This window comes from Myotis nattereri (genome assembly GCF_964212035.1).
Source record: "Myotis nattereri genome assembly, chromosome: 4".
Lineage (NCBI taxonomy): Eukaryota > Metazoa > Chordata > Mammalia > Chiroptera > Vespertilionidae > Myotis > Myotis nattereri.
In genome coordinates, this window is record NC_138079.1 from 1105060 (window position 1) to 1122366 (window position 17307).

A 17307-nucleotide genomic window follows, 5' to 3' on the forward strand; every position below is an offset into this window, starting at 1 on the left:
GGTTAGAGAAGCATCCTGATATGCCAAGGCTGTGAGTTTGATCTCCGGTCTGGGCATATACAAGAAGCAACCAATGAATGCATCAATAAGTGGAAAAACAAATCTCAATCTCTCTCTACCACCCCACTCCCTCCCTCCTTTCCTCTCTTCCTCTCTCTCCCCCTCCCACCCTCTCTCTTAAAAAAAAAAAAAAAATTTTACGTGGAAACAACCCAAGTATCCATCAACTTATCAATGGATAACAATGGACTGTTATTTGAATATAAAAAGGAATGAAGTATTGACACATGCTATAACATAGATGAACCTTGAAAACATAAGTGAAAGCAGCCAACTACAAAACACCACATATATGAAACGTCCAAGAAAAAAAATTACCAAAGGATAAGGGAGGGGAAAGAGGCTGAGGGGAAATGAGAAAGGACTGCCAATGGGTATGGGGTTTCTTTCGGAGCTGATGGACATGCTCTGGAACATTTTAAGTGTATAACTTTGTGAATATAATGAAATCCAACTGAACTGAACACTTAAAAATGGTGACAGTTGTGGCAGGTGAATTACATTTCAATAAAAAAATGCCATGATGGTTGCATAACTCTATACTAATAACCACTGAATCTGGACAACTGAATGGGTGAATTGTACAGGATGTGAATTACATTTCCATACAGGACACGCAGAAAAAGAAACCGACCTTCACCCATTCACTTTCATCATGTTATCGAACTGCATAGCTTCCTGAGGAAAATCGTTCAATAAAAAGTTTTAAATGTCATTTGAAACTACAACTTACAGGTAAGATTATCTCAAAACAAAGTTCAAAATTACCTTTTGTCCCTCCTTTTCGACCCTTCTGATCTCCTTTTGCCAGATCCCCTGCCTCGCGGAGAACTTGCATTGCGGTGTTGAAGTTATCTTCTCGGAAGTCACCCTGGAATCAGATGTTTTTCTATGTTTCTTCACTAACATTCAATCATAATCTAAACATCTTTCACACTCAAAGCAAAGCTTCCTCAAATAAAAATAACTTAGTAATTAATAGTTATAACAAAGGCCATGAGAATAGTTCAAAATGTGAGCTGAGAGGTAATAAAAGGTAATAGAGGTATTAAAACTGGGAGAGGCAAAACGTAAGATATTGGAAACATGTCCAGCGTCCCTATTCTCCAAGCATTTTAAACACTGGAGAAGGAGGGAGATGCAATTATGCACAAGAGAAACACAAGTCTTAAGTAACATGTTTGAGAGCACACACACAGAGCACGCAAAGCCAACAATAACTTCGGACTGTGAAACTATTTAAGGAAAAAAGGGTCTCCACAATTCTTCTCTAGAAGAATTACAGACACAAAAGTGACCGTCACCCCTTACATTTTCATCAACCACAAGGTGCAGGCCGTCTCCCCCCGCCGGGAAGATGTAGTGCTGCAGTGGAGTAGGCCGGTAATCTGTGTAAATGACATGGCAAGGCTGCAAAGAGAAGGAAACACAATTACACACAATACTTTAATTCTTCAGTAATAACACCATGTATCTGACCTTAGGGACATGAACATGTCAAAAAGAAAAAAAAAAATTATAAATATCACTTTAAAACCAGGCAAGAGGAAAATGTGGAAAAATTAGATCAAATTATACAACCATCTGTTCAATTTTACTCATTTCCTACTCAAGGCCAAATACTCGATTTCAGCTTCGACAATGACCTCGGATCGGCACCTGGACCCGTGCTGCCAGCATCACCGACACCTGTTCCCGGAGAGCAGGCTGTGGTCACACTGAGTGCTCCCGAGGTGTCCTGGGGCCTTTCTGCCCACCCACCCCGCCCTGGGAGCCCTGGGAGCCTCAGCAGAGCAGCAGGTTGACGGAGCTCCTCTGAACACCCCTGGGTTTCTATCCTACAGAAGCAACATGAGTGCCACAAAATGACAGATTTTAAGGAAAAATAAGGGCAGGAGAATTAAACCGAGAGCGAGTTTATGACACAGGACAAATGCCTGTTATAAGGTCCTATGCCACTGCTAGTTGGACTAGAAAAGCAAAAGGACCAAGTCAAAAGTCTGACTGTGTGTACAGGAGAGGTACACATGCTCTGGACACGCCCAGCTTTCTCCTGGCATCAAGGTCATGGAGGAAGTTGTGCCCCCTGGCTCACTGTACGACAAAATGCCAGTATTTCCAAATCTGCAGATCATAAGGATCAACCTGGGAGCTTGGGAAGGCGGAGCTTCCAAGACCCTCCTCCCATTGACTGACATACTGGGTCCGAGATGGGACTCAGGAATGCACACTTAGAAAAAGCTAAGTCAGTTCGTTTTGAATAAGCTTGCTTGATTTGAGCAGTTTCTTTATTTGGGTGGCATTAAGAACAAAGGACAGGACACAGTTAGGCTGGCTTATAACATCCTAAATATTGAGGACATTAAAAAAAGACAGTACCTGCTTATGTAAATGGCAAATCCATTCAGCAAACTGTCGGGCATTTGGAATAGTAGCCGAGAGAAAGACATAGTGGACATTATCAGGAAGCAAAATGATAGTTTCTTCCCACACCACACCACGCTCTGAAAAAAGCAGATATACCCTGCATTTCAGTGTCACTTTACTGACAAGAATCCAAAGCTATCGTCTCCCGAGCTCAAAAAGCAGGAACGCAGGCCACTCTACACAGGATGCTTTTGACCACAGACCCTTACTGACAACTGCTTCCGTGTGCACCGTGATTTATCCAGCAGAGAGCAGGCCAAACCACGTTACACAAAGATCACTGAAATGAGCTGGGAAGGGCAGCTTCAGGCTGCACCTTTTCAAAGAGCCTAACGCGATTCCCATGATAGAGGAAATACCATCTCCATCTCACTTTGGGAAGCAAAATTTAATGGCTTGTAGAAAGTTATAGCAACAAATCTCAAAGAACACCTATACCACACCATAGGCATCTTTCATCAAAATGACCCATGATCTCTAGAGATAAAAGACAGATATAATGGACAGCAAACTCTAAGTCAGTTTTTATTAAAACGGAAAAAGCCAGGAAAATCAGTTTGAGAGTTTCCCCCTAAAATAAATAAACACAGCATTCATGATTTTAAAGCCAAAACAACTTTGTTTAGAACGTAAGCCTATGACTTGTAAAGGGTAAAATGTTCAAAGGGTACATGATTTCTTCAATTGTTTCATTTTCAATGTAAGTACAGGTCAACCCAGTGCTTTAGATGAACTAATAACCAAGTGTTAGGTGTGTACAGATGAAACATTTAACTTTTAAATGTTTAACATTCACCCTCTCAGTTCCATCCAAAACTCCAAGTACACTTCCTTTTCCAATATAGTAGTGTGACAGTTCAAGAGATATTTATAATTGTTTCCTTTTAATCATTTTTATTTCATAATCCCAATTTTGTACCATAAACATATATTTCTTAATTTTATTTTAAAAAATGAAAAGAATTTAAAAAATCGAGAAAGAATTTTCTGGCTAGAATTTAACATTAACTAGAGAGCTCTATATTTGAAAAGCAAGCTAGTTTGAATTGACTTTCATTTGTTTTATTTGAATTTGCATTTTCTTACTCAGAAAAAGTTACTATTTAAAAAGCTATAGGTAAGTGCGATCCCATTGGAAATATCACATTATGTTGTCGAAAAATTGAGTTTACTAGACCTCTAGCCCATGAAATATCAAAGCAATTTTCTTTTTGGTTTACCGGTTTACGATGATGGATACACATGAACAGCCAGATGGAATACACGGGACAAGGTGTGTGGGACAGGGCATGGAGTTTTCATGCCCTCCCTCCCCTACTTTCCCCATGTTCTCCAACCCAGAAGCTTTTCCAAAGCAAAATTCTTAATCCCATTCTTAAGGAAAACACATGGCACACACATCTCAACACCACAGCAGAGTATACCTGAATCTCTCATGTAATGAATTTCATCGAATATGACCCAAGCAACCTCGCGCATAACTTCAGAACCTCTGTACAGCATACTTCTCAAAATCTAAAGAAACAAAATAAAAGATTTAGCATAACAAAAAGCTGTTCTTTCTAAAAAGAAATTTTGGAAATTCTTATTTAATGGAAACTAATTTTAGGAAGTTACACACACATATTTTAAATCTATTCCATAAATTATGTAAATTCCTTTTTTCATAAAACCAAAATAAATGACTTTTCAACATCTAGTACTCAGATAGAATACATGAAGAGAATTATAATCACCTCCACCTTGCCATATCCCAAATGTGAAGCCCCTTCCTTATGTAGAGTGTGGGAACCATGCCAGAGGCCCCAGACAGTCCAGGCCACTCAGAGGGCGAAAGGCTTGTTGCTAGTACACCGGAATGGCCAAGGCCACTCTGAAAATGGGAATCTTCATCAGAATGTTCAAGACTAAGATACGGTAAGAGCTGCAAAGCCACAGCGATCTCCTGGTACACCGTGCCCTTCTATAGCCCAAATGACTGATGACATTGCTGGCCACTGGCCTTCTCTGTCTAAGGAGTATAATACATGTTATTGACCAGCCAGTGTGCTGGGCAGGGGAGAAAGGAGAGCTGCTGGGCCAGAGAGGCTGGAGAGGCTACCGAGGCTGCAGCTCTACGGGAGCACTCAGGTACTGTTGCTATGTAAAGCAAGCGGTCTAGAGGCAGCGTGCGGCTGCTCAGATAATAGCTGTGGGCACAGAGATTAATGCTACTATGTAGGACAGATACATATTCACCAGCCGGTGTACAGCTGCCTGAATGGAACTTTGCTGTGAAGAGCTGTTTTGTCTAATGGCTATGGCCACGGGCTTCTACAATAAAGACTCATTCTTACATACCCACAATTTCTCATGGCTTCTCTGTCTATACCAGGCGTCAAGAAGGTTCAGCGCCTGGCAGAGGGGCTTGGCCCCAACAGTTAGTGCAATGGGCATGGTGTGAGGAGGAACCTGCCCTGACAGTTGTTCGTAGTGGAGCAGAATTTAGAAGAATACATGGACTTAGAGCAGCAGTGCTGTGCAGTGCTCTAGCTGTTCTGATCGAGCGACTGGAAGTTACCTATCCAGCCCTAGCTGGCTTGGCTCAGTGGATAGAGCGTCAGCCTGTGGACTGAAGGGTCCCGGGTTCGATTCCAGCCAAGGGCACATGCCTGGGCTGTGGGCTCATTCCCCAGTAGGGGGTGTGCAGGAGGCAGCCAATCAATGATTTTCTCTCATCATTGATGTTTCTCTCTCTCTCTCTCCTTCTCCCTTCCTCTCTGAAATCAATAAAGAAATATATTTAAAAGAAAGTTACCTATCCAACACACCAGATCTCATACTGTTTACCCATTTTTTTCTGCCTCATCTCACAATAAGGATACTTTCTAGGAACAATTATCCTGAGTTTTGAGTTTAAAAAAAATCCACAAATGGCAGAACGTTTTGAGAGTGGGAAATAAGACCTACTTTGGGCACCAAAATGAAAAGTGAGCAATGCTTCTGGCTGGCTCTGCAGACTAGAAGCTAATTTCTGCTCTATTGTCCCTTGTGGGCACAAGAATATAATTTATGTATAAAAGTACTTAGAAAGCTAATTATGTCCAAAATGTAAGAAGTTGTGTGTGTATATGCAAAACTTAACTGTGATTATGGGAGAAACTAAACATATTTGGGCATCTTTTTAAAAAGTCAGTTATTTACCTATTTGTGTCAACATTCAGAAACAGAAGGAAAAAATTACATGGAAGGAAGATCTAATATAAAACTATGTATTCAAATCTTTGAAACTATGTAAACAAAACACCATCAATATTTTTGTCATTGACAATAGCCTTTAAAAACACCTGGTGGAGAAAAAAATTATAGCTAGCTTATATGACAAATAATAAATATTGATAATTTTTAACTATATTAATACAATCAGAACATTTTAAGATAAAATTTATCCCTTTCAAGTAAATCTATTCAGAAAGTATTATACTTTACTTCTATAGAGCAAATCATAAAATATTAGATGTTCTAATTGGGTACTTTAATTAAATTAAAAATGAAAAATTAGATGGGGCACCATATAAATTACCTCTGTGGTCATAACAAGACAAGATGCTGTAGGATTAATAGTAACATCTCCTGTCATCAGACCCACATCTTGAAATTCTTCATACATTTCACGGTACTTCTGGTTACTCAGAGCCTTAATCGGGCTGGTAAATATCACACGCTGTTTTTCCCTTAAGGCCAATGCGATGGCATACCTAAAAATGGGAAAGCAAACAAGAACAAAGTATTTACAAAGCCTTTTCTTTAAAGTATATGACTATGTGCATCTGAAACTAATATAATAATGTATGTCAACTGTAATTGAAAAGGAAAAATGATAAAAAAATACCAAAAAAATGATTTAAAAAATTCTATTAGCATATAACTTGTCTGTTTTTGATAATTTATCCTAAATTGACTTTCCAAAACATTAATCTTTTTTTATTTGCTATCGACAAACTGTTATAGTAATAATCCTATATAATAAAAGCCTAATATGCTACGTGTCCGAGAGTTCATTAGACCAGTTGCTATGATGCGCACTGACCACCAGGAGGCAGAAGCTCTGACCGGTAGGTTAGCTTGGTGCTGGGGTCCATAGATTGGAACTGGGTGAGACGGGCCGGACACCCCCTGGAGCCCTCTCATGGTTCCTCCCAGGCCAGCCAACCTCCTGTGGTCCCTCCCTGGCCTCTAAGATAATTCTTCCAATTAATTTCCTTTCATTGTGCACAAATTTGTGCAGCGGGCCTCTAGTTACTATTATGATAAACCTAAATTGTAGTGATCTAAAACAAAAAGAATTTTACCTCTGGTGTTGGAATGAATGTAACTTAATTACTAATACCAATGGATTATTCATGGTTACCCTATTTCTTGTAAGCAAAATAGCCTTTGGTCCTATAAGTGGGCCTCCAGAAGTTCAGAGCCTCTGCCTGTCGGTTTATAAATATAGAGTATGAACAATTAGAAAACACTGGAAAATGCTGTTTCTTCTTTTGAGTTTCACAGGTAAGTTAATCCACATATAGTCTTTCCCCACAGGTAAGAGTTACCAAGTCAGTCCTGGGTTGAAAATCATGGGGAGCAATACTTACTAGTAAGTCAGACTAACTACAGTTAAACACAGACTGCAGTAAGAGCTTAAAGAGCATTACATAGTGATGACAGGCTATCCAACAAGATCGACACCTGTGAAATGTCTACGTACCAACACAGAAGCACCTACATGTATCAACAGACCTAAACGTCACATAGAGAAAGCTACTCACTCGGCACAAACAGTTTTCCCGGCTGATGTATGTGCAGACACTAAAACAGACTGATTATTGTCAACACACTGGATGGCTTCTCTCTGAAAAGCGTCAAGAATGAACGGGTATTCCTATAAAAATACACACAGATTAACATCCATATGAAAATTCTAGCCACAGAGCAGACTTCAAATCAAGAGACATTATCCTCAGTAGCATTCTAGAAGATTTCTTTATGATTCTATGTATTTAGGATATATACCACCCACTAGAGGAAGAGTAAAAAAAGTAACAGCACAGAAGTTAATTCTGCTGTGCCATCTTCCAAATATGGTCATGTGCTTACATGTACGCTACATTCCTTGAAATATACTAAACATTACTTGTATCAAGGACATGCTCTGTGCCAGGCGTTTTGCGGCATATTTCCATGCATCGTTACTAACACTCACAACAACCCTAGCTACGTTTTCTCTTCTTTCACAGATGGAAACGGGGCCCTGGACAGTGAAGTTCCTCACTAGCACTCTCAGCAGAGGTTTTACAGGAAGCTGTTAAACTTCTAAAACTACAGGCAAAGCTCACTGCACACGTGCATTGTTTTCTGGAGAAAGACTGGTCATTTGCATGAGATTCTTTAAAAAGGTTGAGAACCATTAATTTTTTAAAATGTCATCACATGATGCTTGGCTCTCAGCATGTTTTTTACTGATTCAGTTCTCACTGTATTTAATTTCAGGTAGCTGCTTCTTAGTATATATACACTACAGTGCATAAAAATCTCACTTGAAAGAATTTATCTTCAAGATATTTTAGGAAAAAGAGAGTCACAAAACTTTAAAAACTGTTATTGCCCAAAGTACAGACCTTTGCAGCTTTTCCAACTCGTGGTTTAAGTGGTATATAATCTTCATCTGCAGGAAGTGCAACCTGATGTAGAAATAAAGAGATAAATCACCAACTTACTATTTAAGAATTGATGCACTCAGCACTCCATGACCAATGATGGTTTGAAAAATAAAGGTGATGAACTAGTGTTTGACAGTTCTGGACACTGAAACTAAGTCACTGCCTTTAAGAACAAGTCAAAATGCTAACGCTACAACACTCAAAAACCTCTGCCAGTGTTTAACCTAATGACAATGTAACCAGGAGCTTCTAAGTCTGTCTCCCTGAAGAAGCTGTTTTTCAGGTCTAGGGCCTTTCTTATGCATTGCCTGACATTAATGAATGTTCAAAAAAGCTGAATGGACAAAAAAGGGGATGTCACTGTATGAAAGAAAACTATGTGGAATAAAATAATGCTTTCTATTTCCTGGAACAGAAAATTTCCCTCCAGTGAAGATTAAGATCTGGAGAGCAGTTCACAATTATATCTAAATTCCCAAGACTTAAACCACCTTGTGGCAGAGCAATGAGACTGCAACACACGCCACAGAGCAAGACAGGAAGAGCCTGTGACCTGCAGTGGCACTGCAACTTGACCTCAGGAGAATGCAGTGAACGTGTACCGACCACCTGCTCTGTGCTGGGTGCCTTTCCTAATTTTCTGATAGAATCCCACAGTCACCCCGTGAGATAAATTCCATTATTCCAAGTTTATGAATTAAAAAACCAATGACAAAGATAAATAAGACATTTATCAGACTGTACGTAGTTAGAAAATGTGCTGTACAAGGATCTGAGCTCAGGCTTGGCTACAAGGCCCCAGGTCCTTCCACTAGACTGTCCACTCCACAGAAACTCCTTACTGTTTCCAAAGCCTTCAAGGCCAAACTGCTTGCTGACCATCACACGAGACTGCCCCAGGCAAAATCCCATTTATCACACCAACCTACTGATGGACACTGCACTTACCTCATGTGTACACCCTTCAACAGTTTCAACTGACTGCACCTTCACCCTGGGCATCAAGTCAGCCAAGCTTAAAAAAAAAAAAAAACGTTAAAGTTACCTTAGAATAAATGATCCTAAATAATAAAAGGCTAAATAACTACCAGTCGCTATGACACACACTGACCACCAGGGGGCAGACATTCGACGCAGGAGCTGCCTGCAGTGGTCAGTGCGCTCCCACAGGGGAAGTGCCGCTCAGCCAGAAGCTGAAGCTGGCCTCCACGGCAGTGCTAAGGATATCCGACTAAGCTGTCAGTCGGACATCCAAGGGCAGCCGGACTGCGAGAGGGCACAGGATGGGCTAAGGGGGGAACACCACCCTCCACTGTGCACAAGTTTCATGCACCAGGCCTCTTGTGTTTCTATAATTAGATAGTGAGCCTCCCATTGGCACTCTTAAGGAAAATAACAATGCCCAATTAACAGTATTCCCGATTGGAAAAGGTTTGGCTATTTCGAATATTCCAAGTTTTTCACATTATTCAAATATATGCTGAGAATTCAAAATAATCAGTTAACAAATACAGAACAGTTTCCAAGTGGCTTATTCAAAGAATTACGACTTAGTTCCAGTAACTATGTTGAATAAAAAATACCTCTACAAAGCAGTCACTACTTCGACATAAAGCTGGTTATAAAAACCATCACATGACAGCAAGTACAAAATAAACTAGTCTAACCCAGATGCTGCTGCATGTTACAGAAGTGCTCCTTATTCTCACCAAAATCCTAAGCTACACATATGGAAAATAGATGGGCTAGATTCATTAATCTCTTAGTGACTGTACTTCTGATTTTTACTTTAAATCAACAATCATGCTTTGGATAAAACCCCCTAGGGGTTACTTCAATAAGCAACAATGATTTTTTTTTTTAATATATTTTTTTATTGATTTTTTACAGAGAGGAAGGAAGAGAGATAGGGAGTTAGAAACATCGATGGGAGAGAAACATCGATCAGCCGCCTCCTGCACATCTCCCACTGGGGATGTGCCCGCAGCCCAGGCACATGCCCTTGACCGGAATCGAACCTGGGACCCCTCAGTCCGCAGGCCGACGCTCTATCCACTGAGCCAAACCGGTTTCGGCAACAATGATTTTTTAAATTGCCAATTATATTTTTTTAACCTATTCCACTAGCTTGAGCAAAGAGTGTACATTAAATATTTCAGTGACACATCTACCACCATATACAGTAGCTACTGTTGCTAACTACACTACCAGCCAACTGGTTAAAAAAAAAATCGTAAGCTCTTCATGGTAGTGCCAAGCTAGAACATGATGTACAAGGAGAGACGCAAAGCCATGAAGATCATCACAGGGGAATAAGTGGATTACTTAAGAAATTGGCATCAACTTCTAGAAAGTTCCAACTTTCAGTATCAGAGCAATAGCACCTACTGCAGCCACAGACATCCCTGGGTCTCCCTGGGTCTCCCTGGGTGAGAGTAGTCCTGCTTCACAGCCACGCTCCTGCTCCACACAAGAGTGAAAACCTAACTCCTCCTAATGTCCCTGCTCACTACTCCTTCTCTTGGATCAGTTTTATTCCACTCTTCTTGGGACATTAATGAATGAAGTATGTCATTTCTTCTTTTTTAAAAAAACCAGGCTTCAACATTCTTTCTCAAAATTGCATTCTAAAGTATTAAAACATCTTCTCTACACTGACTCCATTTCCCCAAACTTAGTTAAATGTTCTCTATTTATATGCTTTTATAATTACAAAAAGAATGTCTTCATTTCTCTATCTCAGCATGCATTTTCATCAACATGGAAGCAGTTTTCAAAACTTCATGCAACTACCAACTTACGAGTTACTAACATTTACGACAATGGAAACACTACCTTAAGTCTTCAGTTATTGACTCTTCTACCCGGGGCTTCTTTCCAAAAATGGGTTCATCTGTGCCTTCAAAATCCACATTTCTCTTGGCTTTTCCAACACTGGTTGACTCGGATTGTAAATTCCCATCAGAACGTTTCCTGAGAAGTAAATGGTTTAAAATGAATTCTGCAGTACTGGTTAAGAGTGACTTGGTAAAATCCATTAATTTATCAGGAAACCAAACACATAACTAGATGCCTATGTTGGTCAACATCGGAAGTTCCTCGGGATACAACTGATTTCTCTTAAAACTGATTAGAGAAAGAATCAAGCATTTATCCTACCTTTCTTCTATGAACTGTATTTCAAGGCAAACAGTTGAGGAGGGAATGTGGGAATCTTTTTTTAATAGGTGGATTCCAGGTAATAAATGCAGAAAAAAATGATAAAAAGAAAAAACACCATTTTTAACTACTAGTGAAATAACGGAGTTAGGCAATCATCACAGATGCTGAAGTCAGGCTGACACAACCCAGAAGCTTGAACATCATGCAATGCAATAGAAACCAAGCACACAGCACCACTAAGAATTCTTATTTAAAACAATTGAACCTGAGTGTAATTAAGTTCCTTGCCCTATTATAGTACACGCATAACCCAAGCTACACTTGTAATTCTAAATTTCTAGTAACTATATTAAAAGACTTTAAAAGAAACCAACTTTATTTCCTTTAGCCTAATATGTATTCTAATATATAGCCTAATATATAAAGTATTGTCATTTCAATATATAATCCAGAGAAAAAAATATTGAGGTATTTTACGTTTTCTTAGGTCTTCAAAATCCCTGTGTGTCACACTCACAGCACATTTCAAGTCTGACAGGAGACATTTTCAGTGCTCAAGAGCTACTGCTGGGCGCTGCCTATTGTATCAGGCAGTGTGACTCTGGACAGGACAGTTCAGTGATTCTTCAGGACGTTAGACGGCAGGACAGGGAAGCAAACGCAGCACGTGGGGAACAACAGGACAGAAACCGGTTTCTCCTCGTACCAGTCCTCCACCACATGCTGATGGCGCAGGGAGAGATGAGGAGACTGTTGTAAAGTCTTAAGGGGTCCAACAACCTAAATAGTGCATGGACTTTGGATTCTGATTCAAATAAACCAACCAAAAAAACAAAAACAAAAAAAACAACCTTTGCGATAACTGAAAATTTCACTCTAGACTCAATGACATTAAGGAATTACTGAAAGGTTGTTGGGTGTAATAATGGTATGATGGTTACGTCAGAAAAGGAAATCAGTAAAGAGATGCATACTGAAATATTTAGGAGAAATAACATGATGAGGAGCATCTGATTTACAAAAGGGTGTGAGAAGAGGGTGACGACAAGTTGACATTGCTGAAGCTGATCTAAGGGTCTGTGGAGTCTTTCATACTATTCCCTCTCTGGACAATTCTCATAAAGTTCTATTTTAAAACTACCCACAGCCCTAGCCGGTTTGGCTCAGTGGATAGAGTGTCCGCCTGCGGACGAAGTTCCCGGGGAACCCGTCAGGGCACATCCCCAGTTTGTGGGCTCAATCCCCGGTAGGGAATGTGCAGGAGGCAGCCGATCAATGATTCTCTCTCATCATTGATGTTTCTCTCTCTCCCTCTCTCAAATCAACGAAAATACATTTTTTAAAGTAAAAAACGAACACTACCCACTTGGTTAAACACATAATTCCCCCTTAAGTTCCATGACTTGCCCTCCTGTGTTACACAAATCTGATGGAAATCACGCTACACGTATTGGTTACATATAATACTTGGAATCGGGCAAGTTGGATTCTTTCCTAAAAACACCTACACGACAAGACCTATCCAGAAGAGCTGGTCGTGAACAAAACCCCGTAAGTTACTAACGTTCTACGTTTCCTTACATACTTCCCCTCCTAATGTTCACACGTCCTGATAAAGCTAAAATGTAAATTAGGTTATTTTCGCCCTGGCCGGTTTGGCTCAGCGGATAGAGCGTCAGCCTGCGGACTGAAGGGTCCCGGGTTCGGTTCCGGTCAAGGGCATGTACCTGGGTCGGCCACATCCCCAGGAGGAGGTGTGCAGGAGGCAGCTGGTCGATGTTTCTCTCTCATCCATGTTTCTCTCTACCCCTCTCCCTTCCTCTCTGTAAAAAATCAATAAAATATATTTTTTAAAAAAATAAATAAAATAAATTGGGTCATTTTCATACCCTACAAGCTTTCCCTTTGGAAGGCTGTGGAAACGGCTGCAGCCTGAAGCCCAGTATTTACGGGAGTGGGAAGTTGCATGTGCGCTGTCGGCATGGTATCACAGCGGCCCGTTCACGCTACAGCAGCTACGAATTATCATTGTTGGGGGGCTGTCCTCCGTTCTCATGTTCCCTGCAAAGCCCCCCAGCCCTCCCGCTCCCTCCGGCGGGAGAGAAGGCTGTTCCTACTGCGGATGGCTGACTCCCCGGATGGCTGGTGACGGTGCTCCCCGCCCCCGCGGCACCAGGTCCTCAACCCGACGCGGACCAAGCGGCCGAGGGACACCCCATGGCTCCATGCTCCCGCTCCCTGGTTCCACAGGGCACGACCCCGCTGGCTATCGTGCCGCCAGCGGACACACCCGGGCGGGACGGGCACTTTCCTTAGGATTTCCTTAGCAAACCCAACGGCGGCCAACCTTTGAAGATCTGCGCCGTCAGGCGCTCTATCTACGCCGACGGTCACTGAACCACCGCAGTGACCAGCCCCGGGGGTGGGCCGGCACGTTTCTCTCCCCTTTCCCGCGGCTGCCGTCCCTTCCCCCTGCCAGGCCACCCACGTCGGGTTTTCCACGCTTCGTGACCCTTTACTCCCGCCAGGCGCGGTTCCGGTGCTGCTCAGCCCGAGACCGGACCTCGCCCGCCCGCCCGCCCGCCCGCGCCCCCCGCGGCGCAGACACCGGGAGAGGCAGCCACGCGCGGCCCAGAGCCGCCGGAGCCCACGCGCCTGCGCACCCCGGGGACCCCGGGACCCCGCTCCGGACCGCATGCTCCTCCCTCTTCAACACCGTCCTCGAACCCCCCCACCTCCCGAGGCCACTCAATGGACACCCCGCGTCCTCGGGCCGTTTAAGGGGCTCGCGTTTCCTCTCTCGGCGCGGAGAGAGGAAAAAGCACGCTGGCCCCGTCGCCTACCCGGCCTTCTCCGCCGGCCCCGGAGGCCCCTTCCATGTCCCCTTGTCCTTGTCCTTCCTGCTTCCAGGCGCAGCGGCGGAGTCGTCCTCGAACACGCTGAAGAGCTCATCCCCGAAGGCGTCCGCCATCTTCCGGAGATGCAGTCCGACCCGCTGCTACCCACAATGCTTCGCGCCCACGCCGGCCGTGACGCTTGGAGGCCTCGACGGTGGCCCGCGGGAGTCAAAAGTGGTCGAGTCGAGCAGCCACCGCGAGACCTCTCTCTTTTCTCTCTCCGACTTCCCCTTCCTTTCCTGCCCTTAGGAACTTTCTTTCCTTTTCCTTCCTTCCCAACCTTTGGGATCTTCTCTCCCTTTCCGACCACTAGCGGGTGGGTAGCGCGGTGGCTGCAGCGAGCTTGTCACGCTGCGGGGACGAAGGGGCGGGGCGGGACGAGGAGGCGGGGCCTCCGTGCGACGGACCAATCCCGAGGCGGCGCCCGTGAGACGCCCGGATGGAGGACGCCCGCTGGCCGCGCGGGGCCCGGGCGCTGTGAAGAGGCTCCGGGACTGTGCCGAGGGCGCCGGGCCAACACCGGGAGCCGTCTGCCGCCGGCGCTGCAACATGGGCGGCAAGAACAAGAAGCACAAGGCGCCGGGCGCCGCGGCGGTGCGGGCCGCCGTGTCCGCCTCGAGAGCTAAGGCCGCCGAGGCCGGCGCCGCCGCCGAGGCCCAGACCCAGAAGCCGGTGGCCCGGCCGCCCGCCGCCGCCGGTCCCCGGGAGCCCCGCGTCAGGCCAGGTACGAGCGGCCGGCGGCGCGGGCGCCCGCGCAGACCCGGGTTCCACAGCCCTGTTAGGTCGGCCTGAGCCGTCCGCGCCCCGAGCCCCGATGGCCGCCGTCCACCCCGTGCTCTCCTCCCGGGAACAGAACGGCCGTGGCATCAGCCCGCCTCCGCACCGGCCCCGGGGCCTCGTCCTTCCACCGGCTGCTCCCGGCGAGTCCAGCCACGCGCAGCGTCGCCACGTGTCCCGGGAAAGCGAGGCTTAGTGAGGACCGGGTGCCGCTGACGCGCCGGCGGGGGAACGGCCCGCGGGCTGGACTCCGCCTCGCGCGGGGCGTGCGGATGGCCGGCCCCGGTGTCCACGCATCGTTACCGGACCCCTACCTGCCGCCTTTCTTCCCGCCGTGAGGGAGGGGGTGCGCCCAGGGCCACGCCGCCGCTCAGGGAGCTAGCTGGCCAGTGCGATGGGAGTCACAGGACCCCGGCTGCAGAGCTGATGTGCCCTGGAGATGGCGGAGGGGCCGGGCCCCGTGGCTCGGGAGTTGAGGTCGCCGGTCGGGTTGCCCGGTGCCCGGTGGGATTGCCTGGTGCCCGGTTGCAGGCTCGATCCCCAGCAGGGGGCGTGCGGGGGGGCAGACCATCTACGATGCTCTCTCTCTCTCTCTATCCCTCTCCCTTCCTCTCTCTAAAAGTCAATAGAAACATGTTTTTTAAAAAGCAAAGCGAAGGGACAGACCTTCGCGCGGTAACGGAATGGCCCCGCAGAGGGCAGGGGCGATGGCTGGTGGGAAAGGGACTCGAAGCTGAGCCGGGAGGATGTCCAGGTGCGGCCTCTGCAGCGTGGCCGGCGCGGGGTTCCTGGCGGCGGCAAGGACACGGTCCCCGGTCCCAGAGACCCCGAGCCAGGGACGAGCGGGGCCTTAGGAGCTCGCCCGTCAGCGTGGCCGAGAAGGAGGGACCGCAGGGGCAGGCGGGCGCTGACCCCCCTGGAGGGCGGGCGGTAATTCCTGGCCCCGCCGCGCGTTGTCGCTTTTAATGCAAAGCGGTGGCGGTGCCTGCCCCTCAGACCGGCCCGGGCTGACGTGTGGTTCCTGTCCACCTCCCTCTGGGAGGGGCATCTCCTTCCAGGCTGTCTGCCTGCTCCTCTGTAGGTGACTCCCGGGCTCGCGTCCACTCCTCTCTTCTCCAAGCTCAGGTCGGCCGTGTCTGCATGGACTGGCACCGGCATGGACTGGCACCAGCATGGACTGGCACCGTGTGGCCCTGCCCTGCAGGCTCCTCAGACCTCGCAGGCCCGCTCCTCCGACTCCCATGCGCCTCTGAGTCGGCATCGGGAGTGACAGGCGATGCCTTCCTGGCTGCCTCATGCCGTCTGCTGCCAGGCCCCGCCGTCTCCAGGGGCGCATCTCCCACCATGCCTGTCCCTGTCCCTGTCCCTGTCCCTTTGCACGCTGCACCCTCAGTCCAGGCACTCCTGCGCTCCTGCAGCCCAGCCGAGCCTTCTCGCGGAGCCGGCGGTCTGGCTCTCCTCTTTCCTCCCGTCTGTCCCGAGGCAAGCGGCAGAGTGATCTCAGAAACGCTGCTGGGACCGTGGCATTCCTCTCCCGCATAGCACCCTCAGGGACGTGGTAAAGCCCGGACCATTGGGCCGTCCTCCAGGGCCCGCCCGCGTTTCTACGAATTGCTGTGTCCCGCTGTAGGCTTTCTGCTCCCTGTGTTTATTCTTGCCGTTTTCTCTAAACGGAATGCCATCTATCCCTAACGCTGTCTACAGAGTCCTCTATGCCCACCCCAGAGGTCCATTCCCTTTTGAATTCTTCCTGTACCCACCCATCTTCCATGTGTCATTGTTGTTTGAATCACACCCATCTTCTCTGCCAGGACTCGAATGTCCTCTGACAGGCCTTACTTCAGCTAAGTTCCAGGCACAAAAGCGTCTAATTTTTTAAATAACAAGATAAAGATAGATTTAATCTAAAACACTTGCAGGATTCTTACTTTATGGGAAAGTGATTAACCTAGGAAATGCTAATTGGCAAAATGTTTTTGAAAACTTCGAGGGAATATTGTTCATTTCTAGATTAAATTATTTGGTGAAGAAGAGAAAAAGCTAAAATCAAATAATATTTAGCAACCTTTATAGGGAAAATAGTGTAATGAATATTAATCATTAAATTGCCTTGACTGTTTATTCTCTGTTATATACAGGTCCGAAAATTTATAGTTTTAATTCTGCAAATGAGTCTGGTGGTCCTGCAAATTTGGATAAATCTATTTTGAAAGTAAGTACCAAGGTTTTGAGTTACTTCAAGAAATAATCCCATATATATATGTATATATATATATATATTCTTAAATAGGAGGAAAAGA

The 17307-nt window shown here is 45.7% G+C and overlaps 2 protein-coding genes across 2 annotated transcripts in view; one reads left to right on the forward strand and one right to left on the reverse strand.

Moving 5' to 3' along the window:
- Positions 1–14583, reverse strand: part of MTREX (Mtr4 exosome RNA helicase) — a 53423-nt gene extending 38840 nt beyond the window's left edge. The window contains exons 1-10 of the mRNA XM_081089693.1: positions 14177–14583; positions 11007–11144; positions 9120–9186; positions 8130–8192; positions 7281–7393; positions 6050–6224; positions 3912–4002; positions 2440–2564; positions 1372–1470; positions 829–931 (exon numbers count right to left, since the gene is read on the reverse strand). Coding sequence (XP_080945819.1) covers positions 829–931; positions 1372–1470; positions 2440–2564; positions 3912–4002; positions 6050–6224; positions 7281–7393; positions 8130–8192; positions 9120–9186; positions 11007–11144; positions 14177–14304 — 1102 coding nt within the window. The 5' untranslated portion in view covers positions 14305–14583. The remainder of the gene's footprint in view (positions 1–828; positions 932–1371; positions 1471–2439; positions 2565–3911; positions 4003–6049; positions 6225–7280; positions 7394–8129; positions 8193–9119; positions 9187–11006; positions 11145–14176) is intronic.
- A 67-nt stretch (positions 14584–14650) lies between these two features.
- DHX29 (DExH-box helicase 29) overlaps positions 14651–17307 on the forward strand; it is a 36796-nt gene continuing 34139 nt past the window's right edge. Inside the window, exons 1-2 of the mRNA XM_081089692.1 lie at positions 14651–14954; positions 17146–17219. Of these exons, the coding sequence (XP_080945818.1) occupies positions 14780–14954; positions 17146–17219 (249 nt within the window). The 5' untranslated portion in view covers positions 14651–14779. The remainder of the gene's footprint in view (positions 14955–17145; positions 17220–17307) is intronic.